This window comes from Coregonus lavaretus, assembly GCF_964263955.1.
Source record: "Coregonus lavaretus genome assembly, chromosome: 16".
NCBI classification, from domain to species: Eukaryota; Metazoa; Chordata; class Actinopteri; order Salmoniformes; family Salmonidae; genus Coregonus; species Coregonus lavaretus.
The window spans coordinates 2,064,310-2,076,386 of record NC_140003.1 but is presented as its reverse complement, the minus strand read 5'-3'; the positions used below and the strand labels follow the sequence as shown (position 1 = coordinate 2,076,386).

General features: G+C 39.6%; 1 protein-coding gene across 1 annotated transcript in view; it reads right to left on the bottom strand.

The window, feature by feature from the left end:
• Positions 1 to 1,120: 1,120 nt before the first annotated feature.
• LOC311143383 (dachshund homolog 1-like) overlaps positions 1,121 to 12,077 on the bottom strand; it is a gene marked incomplete at its 5' end in the record, with an annotated part of 259,085 nt that continues 248,128 nt past the window's right edge. Inside the window, 4 exons of the mRNA XM_084179218.1 lie at positions 1,121 to 1,186; positions 7,224 to 7,292; positions 7,950 to 8,093; positions 8,846 to 8,993. Coding sequence (XP_084035344.1) covers positions 1,149 to 1,186; positions 7,224 to 7,292; positions 7,950 to 8,093; positions 8,846 to 8,993 — 399 coding nt within the window. The 3' untranslated portion in view covers positions 1,121 to 1,148. The remainder of the gene's footprint in view (positions 1,187 to 7,223; positions 7,293 to 7,949; positions 8,094 to 8,845; positions 8,994 to 12,077) is intronic.

Here is a 12,077-nt window from a genome sequence, read left to right as displayed (position 1 = left end):
AGGCTGTGTAAGGGCTACTTTACCAAGAAGGAGAGTGATGGAGTGCTTCATCAGTTGACCTGGCCTCCACAATCCCCCAACCTCAACCAAATTGAGATGGTTTGGGATGAGTTGGACCGCAGAGTGAAGCGAAAGCAGCCAACAAGTGCTCAGCATATGTGGGAACTCCTTCAAGACTGTTGAAAAAGCATTCCAGGTGAAGCTGGTTGAGAGAATGCCAAGAGTGTGCAAAGCTGTCATCAAGGCAAAGGGTGGCTATTTGAAGAATCTCAAATCTCAAATATATTTGTATTTGTTTAACACTTTTTTGGTTAAAACATGATTCCACGTGTTATTTCATCATTTTGATGTCTTCACTATTATTCTACAATGTAGAAAATTGTAAAAATAAAGAAAAACCCTTGAATGTGGAGGTGTTCTAAAACGTTTATCCGGTAGTGTAAATGTCGGTATTGTCTTCCTAGTAGATCTACTGCATACCAAATACCACCTCTTAACTTTATATACATATAACATATTAATCAAGTCGGCTTTTGATAGAGTGAGTTATCCTATCATTATCATCAGTTCGGGTATATACAACAATAGTAAAAAGGAAACTTGATAGTATTTTCTTCTAATTTAGAAAACATTAAAATCAAATCTCAGTTGTCTCTTTTGATCAACATACAGATAAATTATATATTTTTTCACAGGTTCTTTCCAAGCTTTATATTTTTTAACATCTTGGAATTAAACTTGAAATACAAAACAAAACCTCTGAGTCTGACCATGTTCAAAGCTTTCTCGCTGGTTGAAATACAGTATAAAAAGTCTTCAGTACTGTGAATTTATTTGAGATATTACCAACAGTGTACCCCTTGGTACATTTATACTGTGCTAAAAATGTCTTTATCCTTAGAAAACAACCAACCTCAATGCATCAAAACCTGCTTTAGCGACTATATTATGTTGATATCTGTGAGAAAAAGTATTCTAATTCTACATTCAGACACAACCCTTCTCTGGCGTTTGGCCAAACACACTTCCATTGAACTGTTACAGTACACACAGTGAGACCTGTTTCTGCTACTAAATCTGCCTGGATAAGGGCTCTTGAGAATCTTCATGGGATTATTTCCCCTTTAGCTCTCCTCATCATCTTCTTATCAGTACATCACTGTGGTTTTCAAGAACAGTCTTCCATCTGAAGAAAAAAAATACAAAGGAGAAAGGGATTAGCAATAGTGTTCTGGCCATGCTGACTCAACCTGGACATATGGTGTTTAGCTCTATTCTTACCGTCCACAATAACACACACTGGCTGCCAGCTTGTGTGAGGTTTCCCCACAATAAGCTAACTGAATAGTCTTGGAAACGCAGACCTAGGAGCAAGAGCACCAGGTCTGGGGAGGATGTTAGATTCTCTTGGACATTTCAAAAGCGTAATTATAATTTTTTGAGTGCATACGGCAGTGATGTTACCACATCCCATTTCCGAATCTGTCCCAACTGATGCCGGAACTTCTACAGACTTTTAAGCTGGAGCATTGGTACATTGTGGGAGGCAACCTGTCTGTCTAAAGAGACTACTAACTTAATAATGATACATTAAATGTTTGAAGAGGTGTATTCTGATTTGACAAAATCTGGAAAAACATCTGAAAATACGATCTGAAATCTTCCAGCACACATGGAACTACTCCTATCCAATAAACTTCCAATGTCCCTATTTGCTGGGCACTCACAATTGTAGATTTAACAACAGATATGAATATTGTTTGTCCTACAACGTCAAGTCTATAATTGTTGCTTAAATGATTTGCACGATCTGTTGGATCAAGCTGCGGAATCGAGCAGTAGCAGTTGAAGAGACTCCTTATGCCAGAGTTTCTCTGTCTCATGAATTAAAATAGGGAAGTAAAACCAGGCCAATACAACTGGCTACATATTTAATCATTGACAAAAGGAAAATCGTATGAGGAACCGCGATATTCAACACTGCCTGCACAATTGCACGTCTAATGTGTTTAAGACATCTCAACTGGCATGCTTGTTTGAACATAATATTGCACTTATGATGTAAAGCGCTTTACAAATGACACTTCATGTATGGAAGGAGTGTTTATTGAAAAAGGAAGAGCCCTAACGAGCTTTGTCCATTTTCAAAGAACACTCATGTCTTAGTGGTAAGCCCAAGCGAGCAGCGCTGCCTCCGATGCAGGGCTGGTAAAAGCATCTGTGAAGCGCAGCTCAGGGGTGTGACGTTTATTACCCTCATATTACTGTGCTTTAAGCAGCCCTTTCCTCTCTCTTGTAGTGGACCTAAATAATGCAATTTAAAAGGGAAAAGCACACCAAAAGACTTAAAGCGGTGACAGCTTGAGGAAAGTGATGTGTTGCTACTTGGCAGTCAGACATGACACAATGTCACACCCGAGACATAGAGAGACATCGGGGTGGAAACGGTATGTTTGTTCGAGGCTTTCAAGCGATTTACAGAGTTCTCGTGACATACTGTGCCCATAGTTGGTTACTATCACAAACACTTCATTCACATTTATTGATATTCTGTAATCTCACTATTGAACCATTTTAAGGCCCATGGCACACTGGCAATATTTTAAGCCATATATGACTCAGAAGAGCCTCTGTTTCTATACGAAAAATGCAATACAATACGATGACAACCTTCCGCCATCAACATTTTGGATTAGTACACGTTCTCGCCTAAATCTCACAATCAATGTACACATTATGATAGGACAGCAACCATCACTGCACCATGTACCTAACCACCCAGGCTTCTGTCATCGATGAATCAGTGTGCTGTATGTGTATAAAAAGCTGGATGGAAAAATGGCAAAGGCTTGTTGTGGGAATGTGGGAGGGGGAGACAAACCCAGGGGCTAATTATCCGGCACTGCCGTGGGTCTCTGAGGCATTGCACTCTGGCTGCCTCTATTCAAGCAACATTGCAGAGTTATGTGTAAAAGTAACTACAGTGTGAATGCAAAGGGCTAAAACTAAAAGGGATAGAGGAAGGTGGTGGTGGTTGGAAGGAGTGGGTGGGGATGAAAGTATAGGGTGGGGAAATCAGGCACCTCCATGGTGGTGCCACCGCCACCACAGCCAAAGCCAGGCGAGATGAGATGCCATGTATGCCACCTTTCTCTGTCTGTCTCTCTGCCTGTCTGTCTGAATGTATGTCTGTCTGCCTGCCTGTCTGTCTGATCGGCTTCACCTTGACAGCTGTTTATAGGGACGATAGTGAATATGGTAAGGGTGGGCGAAAGTGTGGCTGACGATCACTTTCGATAAGTTGTGAAGTAACATATCAGGCATTGTAGTGTTCAAACCATCACAATGCTCAAAAATAGAATGTTCAGGAAAGGATTAAGAAATACATTTTTGACACAAGGTTCTCTCAGAAATTGTTGAGACACCATTTTCAATTTGGGCAAACAAATTGGTGGAGCTTCTTCGTTCTGTTTTAAATAACTTCCACCGCCTCCAGTTTGCAATAGTACTGCAAATGTTGAAACATACTGATTTACATTTTTGAGTGAGAAAAATCGGTGACGTCTTGACACGTTGTTTTATGAAAGAAAGCCTCATTAAAAAATGTAAAGAACTTTAGCCATTTTTATATTCAAATTAAGATGAAAAGTTCATTAAAGAGGATAAATATTTTATTAGATGCCAAATAAAACAGAGATTTTTTGTGCTTCTCTCAGCATTAAATTCCTTTGAAAGATTAATTAATACATGTAAATTATGCAAAATATGCCCATGCAAATATTTTATGAAGACAATTAAGGGATCCATTAATTACGGTATTTTTTGCTTCACTGACATTCATTCATTTAATTGTAATTTCACTTTAACGGTTTGGATGTTTAATCTCGCAACAAATAACTTTATGTCCCAGCGCAGGGTCGTGTAAACTTGCCGAACACATCGAAGGGCAAGCAGGCGGGAACCAAAGAGGAGATACTGGGAACGATATTTATGTGCACTCCGTCGCCATGGCGTTAAAGTCAGGAGAGAGCTGCAGTCCCAGTAGCACGGCTGCCTGCTAGCTGCTAAAACAGCCAGAGCTCACTCTTGGAACCAATTTAAAAAACACTGCAAAAGCAATTAATAGACACAGATTGTGTTAATATCTCAGAATTAGAGAAGTGTGACAAAAGACAAATATAAATAATGAGTTCTCTGTACAATTATGCTCTTGTAATTTTTGGTCTCTCTTTCTCGCCCTCGGCTGAGTTGTGAGATGAAAATACAACATACATTTCTCTTGGCTTTTATCCATGTGATAGGGTTGGGTGTTTTTTTCCGCGTCTTCTTTGCTTGTGTAATTTATCAACATGATTGTTTTGCCTTTGAGGGTAATTACTGTATACTAGGCTGGTAGCAGAGGAGAGGAGAGCAGAGGAGTCATGGGTGACAGACAAATGGCGATCTAGTTTAACAAAAGCACACATTGTTCCGTGTTAACACGACCTCCTCCTGAGTCTATTCTCCAAGTCCATTATCACTGGCATTGTGAGTCCTAGAAATGACACACTTCATAGCTACACTATAGCATATGATATATTATTGTATCATCGTTATCATATTATTATATATTATTCAACTGTGAGTAAGGCATCTGCTATATAGCCAAATTGTATCTGAACATGAGAGAAAATATGTATCTTTAGTGTCTATGACAATGTACCATGGTAATGGTTGCTACATGGCAATGACAAAGCTATGTTTCTGATCACATACAAAGAAAATGGTAATGCAATATAATAAGGAAGTGTGAAAAGTTAAGCCTCCAGTTAATACAGTATAACAATTAAACTATAAAGTGCTGTTTAATGTAAATCTACAATTTTCCAATTTCAAATTAAGGACACTTAATATACTAATTTAGTATGAAATGGGGGACTATAAATGTTCTCTATCCAGAAGTAAATATTTTTGGTGAAATTATGACATATGGTTGACCTTTTTTGGACAGCAACCCTTTTCACATCTCTCCAAACTTCATAGCGATTTTGTCACGACTTCCGCCGAGGCTGCCTCCCCTCCTTGTTCAGGCAGGTTTCGGCGTTCGTCGTCACCGGCTTACTAGCTACTGCCGATCCCATTCTCATCACTCTACTTGTCATGTCTTGTCTTGTCAATCACACACACCTGGTGCTCATTCCCCTAATTAGTATGTGTATAAGTGTTCCCTCTGTTCCCCTTTTCTTTGTGAGGGTTTTCATTGTGAGAGCGAGTAGCTCGGTTGAGCTACTCTTCCATTTGTTATTGCCAAGGTGGAATATTTCCCTTGTGATAGTTTCGTTTTGACGCTTGGTGCGTTTTATTTATGTAAACGGAATCAACTCTGGACTTTGGTGTTTTACCTCCTGCGCCTGACTCCTTCATTCACACCTCATCACAGATTTACTGTGTAATCTTTGTATTTTACAGGGAAAATTGAGACTTCTGTCAGTGATAAAGCGGTGATGATAGGGAGGAGAGGGAAAGGAAGAGAGGGGAGACGCTGTTGGGGATTATTAGAGGAAGACGTTATGATACTTATGAAGAAGTGAGAGGTGTCGTGTTCTTGGGTAAACAGACTTCCTCTCGTGGAAGAAGGAGGGGGTGGTGATAACTTCTGAAGACTATCCACCGTCTGGGTCTGCATCCCAAATGGCACTCTCTTCCCTACGTAGTGCACTACTTTTGATGAGGGCCCTATGTGCCCTAGTCAAAAGTAGTGCACTACAAAGGGAATAGAGTGCCATTTGGGATGCAACCCCAGACGGTGGATAGTCTTCAGAAGTTATCACCACCCCCTCCTTCCTCCATGAGACCCCACAAGGCAAACAAACAAACAAGCCATTAAAATGCACATACTGTAACAGAGCTTATTCATAAAATAAAGTGGATCTTAAGAGGTAAACAAACAAGTCATATACACTATGCACTTACAGTACACACACGGGTGCATGTACACAGACACGCATGCACGCTTACAAGTGCGTGCACACACACACACACACACACACACACACACACACACCTACTTGTCACTGAAATTGACTTATACGTGCTGATACTTTCAATGTAATATTATATCTCTTCTTATTACCCCTTTAACCCTAGTTTACTGTAACAAAAGTTATTGGAATCTTCATTCAGATCCAGGCAGAGAAGACTGTTCATAAAATTAATACTGTTAGTTAAGAAATTAAGAATTAAAATAGGCTTTTTATATAGGAACAGCTCCTGTCTTTCGTTAAATAGTAGAAAACAAATAATTCAGTCAACAGTCATTCCGGTTATTGACTATGGGGATATCGTCTATATGAATGCAGCTGCCACTGTATTGAAGCCATTTGACGCAGTTTATCATAGCACATTGAGCTTTAATACGGGCGATAGGTTCAGTACACATTTTGTATCAGAAAGTTGGCTGCCCTTCTTGAAGTCTCGTAGATAGATGTATTTTTTGTATTTGCTTTTCATGTATTGTGTAAATGATGTGTATGTATTGGTTATTATTATTATTTATTATTTGTGTATTCATGCAGGGCTCATCTGCGAAAGAGACCATGGTCTCAGCATGACCCCTGCTTAAATAAAGGTTAAAAACACAAACACACACACACACCTTGTATCATTCCCAGCATTAAAAGGTGCAGTCATTTACAGTCTAAAACCATATCTCTCCTTTAACAACACTTATGATTATGATTTATTGATTTATTTTTAGGTTACGCAAAAACCTTCCTGCTTGGAAAAATCTAAACAGTCAATCCAAACTGTTCATGGCATATGTGAGTGCCATACTTCCCTCCCTATAATAAAATACTAATATTATGTCTGGTGAAGGCCATGCGATCTTGACCCAGTGCTGTGCCCCAGATGGCAAGCTGTTAGTTACACTAATGCTCAAATAGAGAAGGAGAAAGGGGGGCAGACAGATGAAGAATGATAAATAGAGAGATGAAGTGAGAGAAGAGCGAGAGAGGGAGTGAAACAGGAAGAGAGAGAGAGAGAGAAAGAGAGTGAGAGAGAGCAAGACAGAGAGAGAGAGAGAGAGAGAGAGAGAGAGAGAGAGAGAGAGAGAGAGAGAGAGAGAGAGAGAGAGAGAGAGAGAGAGAGAGAGAGAGACAGAGAGAGAGAGAGAGAGAGAGAGAGAGAGAGAGAGAGAGAGAGAGAGAGAGAGAGAGATTTATGTTCTCCTCAGGTTCATGTACCTTGTATTGTCCTCTCAGCATCTGTTCTTCCAGCGCTGCGGTCACTCTCCGTCTCTGGGGTCAGTGAGTCTGAGAGAGCAGAGGGATAGAACAGAACTGCTGTTAAACATCCTTCACATGGAGCAGCCACACTAAAAGTTTTCACAGAAAAACTCAATTGGCTGTAAGTGAAAAACAATATTTCACTTGTTTATTTGAAAAAGAATGGATACAATAACACGTTAAATGATTCAACAGTCAGATGCCCTGCTGCACCATGATTTAGCTTACTCTAACTTACAAAATGTAAAGACAATAACTCAATAACACTATGTGAGTTCTTACCACAACACTGTGATTGAGTGTAACTGCAATCTATTGTGTCTTTAGCTAGGGCTCAAAGCAAAGGAGAGGAGGGAAGAGGAGAGGAGAGTACAGTCCAGTACAGTACAGTGGAGTACAGGACAGTACAGTACAGTACAGCACTATATGATCCCCAAGTAGAAAATGTATTTGCTGCAAACTGTGAAATACATACAGAAAACATATGGATACATGAAAGTTTTTTTATTTTTTTTATTTTAGACACTATTTTTACTTTACTGCTGCTGTCTGTTTCTCTTATCTCCTCCATTCTTTTTTGTTTCATTGTAAAGTGTGTTGCGATTTTAAATGCACTTTAAATAAAGATTGATTTGATTTTTAAGTAGAGTGTAACATAAACAGTTAATAAAAAACACAACTAACCATTGAGTGAGCGCAGGCCTTCTGAGCATGAGGGCGGTTTAAGGGACTGCTCGGCCTGCTCCCTCCTCTTGGACTCGTACTCCAGAGCTTCCTGAAGTTTCCTCTTAGCCTTCTTCTCCTTCTTCAAGCGCTTCTGGATTATTGCTGAGGGAAAAGAAAGAAAAGGACAAATGTATCAAACTACTTTTATTTAACCCTTTTCTATCCAAGCAAGTCAATTAGGAATAAATTGTTATTTACAAAGACTTGGCAAGTGGCCATTGTGGTAAAAGACAAGAGAAACTTGACAAAACTACAGGGCAGAAACATGTGGCAAACAACAGAGTTGAAACTGAGTTTGCACTTTGCGGAAAATGTAAGATGTTTTTAAGGTAACATTTTGCCTGAAATTCTATCATGGGACACTCGCTCAAAATCATGAATTGATGTCAAAGGGAGATTGAGAACACTTGTGCTGGAAATTACACTTTGCCTGAATTCTTAGCAAATTATATTGAATTCAAAGCAGCAAACTGCTGGAGGGACTTAGAAAATTGTTTTATGTAATTGGCTCATTAAATAATAGAGTATTTTATTAAATTTGCACAGCACTTTATATAACACAAGCGTGTTAACTTAAGTTTTATTTGTGTCACTTTTGTTTAGAATGATGATGAATCATTCATTTCGATAATTCAATATGTATCCATAATTAGCTGATCCCTCGCAGTGGTGGGGGCCAATACTAAGTGGTTCATTGGAAGCAGTGGCACAGAAACACACAGCAGTTTTCTTATGTATGTTTGACCATGTTCATTATTTAGATGTGTGTGTTAAAGTGTTTTAATGAGCTCTGAAGCATGCATACCTCTGTCAAACCACAGACACACACACACGCACCCTCTCTCAGTCCGTACCTCTGTTCTTCTGTTCGATAGCGAGCTGTTTCTCTAGGGTCTCCCGGAGCTCTCTTTCCCTGAACAGCTCCATCTTTAGCTCCGTCTTCTCCAGCTGCACCTGCTTCTCCTGGGCCCGCGCGTTGTCAATCGCAACTTTCAGCAGGCCCTGCACACACACACACACACACACCAGTTAGTACAAACACACACACACACACACACACAGACACTTGCACAAATGTAAACACAAACACACACCCAAACACACACGAAGACATGTACGAGTACAAATACACACGCGCAAACACACACACACACACACACACAAACACACAATTCAGAATTAAATTCAGATTTGAATAGAGAATGCCTCATCAATTCTTGAATTTGAATTGAAGTATTTTTATTTAACCTTTATTTCAACAGGGAGTCATGCTCAGACCCAGGTCTCGCTCACAGATGAGCCCTGCATACACATCAATACACATCAATACAGGAGGCACCTCAGAGGAGGAAGAGGAGGACCATCCTACTCAGTGAATTTCAGAAAAATTTAAAATAGTGAAACATTAAAAAACATATCGTTTTTAGATAAAACTATACTAAATATATTCACATCACCAAATAACTGACTGAAACACACTGTTTAGCAATGGTATACATTAGCCTCAACAGCACTCTAGGGTAGCAAAGCTATTTTCTGTCCTCCTCTGGGAACATTGACTTCAATACAAAACCTAGGAGGCTCATGGTTCTCACCCCCTTCAATAGTAATTATGATTACTTCTGAAGGACGTCCTCCAACCTATCAGAGCTCTTGCTGTATGAACTGACATGTTGTCCATCCAATCAAGGATCAGATAATGAATCTATTACTGAAAGCATAAGCTACAGCTAACAAGCACTGCAGTTTATAAAGTGTTGTGAGTAGTTGACTCAAAGAGAAAGACAATAGGTTGAACAGTTTTGACCAAATACATATCTTCAAAAATCAAGGAGAAGCAACAGAGAGAGAGAGAGAGAGAGAGAGAGCTAGCTATATTTCATTGTATTTTTTTCTCCTTCTTAGTTTAACTTTTACTTACTTAGCTAATGCAGCTAATTTATCCTAACGTTACTCAACAACCTGACTCAAAACAGAGAAGAATACTATTTATGTTAGCTAGCTGGCTAAGGCTATCCAACGCTGCAACTCTCCAAGTCAAGGTAAGCCTGCCGGTGTAAATGCTAAACAGCTTGCTCTACACTGTACTGCGTGATTGTTCACATGGATTGTGGGTTTACTAAAGTGTTAGTTCTAGTTTGTTGACTATAACGTTAATATGGTGACAATGATGTAGGCTGTGTAGCAGTTAGCGGTTATGGTATGAAGGTTTGGCTTGGAGAGGTTTTTGCACCTGGTCACAGACAGCAAGTCCTCAAGCGAAGGAAAAAAAGTGAGAGGAGGAGAGCACATAGATGTGAGAGGAAATTATACAACGAGTACAGTAATGATGCTGTATGTGGCTGCTATGAAAGTGAACTGTGTGTGAGGCTAATCAGGGGTGTATTCATTCTGCCGTTTTTTTTGCAAAACGTTTCTTAAACGGAAGCAAACGGAACGAAACGGGAAAGGACCTGACTGAATTTGTCAAATAGAAACTCTCATTTTAGTTGCAAAACGGAACTGTTTAGACTAATAATTACATTATTGAATGTGTCACCTTGATTACTCCAATGTGTCTCTTGACCTGTGCAACTACATTATAAACTTTCATTTGTAGGCTAAGTTGTAGCAACCTCATGATGGATATAGGGCAAATTCGAGTATCATGTAGTAGCCTAAACCTATCGATGTTACATTGAGCTGGTTGAATGGAATATGAAGGACAGTCATCCAATATGCTGTAATAGAAATAAGGCCATACTCATTAAAAAAAACAAATCGTCCTCCCTAATCTTAAACAGCACCGACTGCCACTGATTAATATACACTGCACACCTCACTATACACATCCATATACACATCAATATTCACATCAATATTCACATCAATACACAAAAAACTAAACACAATCATAGAAAACAATCACATTTTTCAGTAAAAAGGTCCTCAATCAGCGTTTTAATTGCCCTAAAGGCACCAATTCATCCAACTTTAGAATGCCTTGGAGACCATCCACAAGCAAGGTGCAAAAAAACAAAAATCAAGGATCTCCAGAGTTAGCCACTCCTGAGACCGAGTCTGGTATCTCAAACGTTAACAATGAAGTATGGTACAGTAGAAGTTTATGCAGAAGGGCTATATAAACAAAAAGAGTGCAATGCATCAATCTGACTTTGCTGAAAGCTACTTTATTGTGGGAAAATGTACTGACTATGACTGTGATACAGTGGGGGAAAAAAGTATTTAGTCAGCCACCAATTGTGCAAGTTCTCCCACTTAAAAAGATGAGAGAGGCCTGTAATTTTCATCATAGGTACACGTCAACTATGACAGACAAATTGAGATTTTTTTTCTCCAGAAAATCACATTGTAGGATTTTTTATGAATTTATTTGCAAATTATGGTGGAAAATAAGTATTTGGTCACCTAAAAACAAGCAAGATTTCTGGCTCTCACAGACCTGTAACTTCTTATTTAAGAGGCTCCTCTGTCCTCCACTCGTTACCTGTATTAATGGCACCTGTTTGAACTTGTTCTCAGTATAAAAGACACCTGTCCACAACCTCAAACAGTCACACTCCAAACTCCATTATGGCCAAGACCAAAGAGCTGTCAAAGGACACCAGAAATAAAAATTGTAGACCTGCACCAGGCTGGGAAGACTGAATCTGCAATAGGTAAGCAGCTTGGTTTGAAGAAATCAACTGTGGGAGCAATTATTAGGAAATGGAAGACATACAAGACCACTGATAATCTCCCTCGATCTGGGGCTCCACGCAAGATCTCACCCCGTGGGGTCAAAATGATCACAAGAACGGTGAGCAAAAATCCCAGTACCACACGGGGGGATCTAGTGAATGACCTGCAGAGAGCTGGGACCAAAGTAACAAAGCCTACCATCAGTAACACACTACGCTTCCAGGGACTCAAATCCTGCAGTGCAAGACGTGTCCCCCTGCTTAAGCCAGTACATGTCCAGGCCCATCTGAAGTTTGCTATAGTGCATTTGGATGATCCAGAAGAGGATTGGGAGAATGTCATATGGTCAGATGAAACCAAAATATAACTTTTTGGTAAAAACTCAACTCGTCGTGTTTGGAGGAC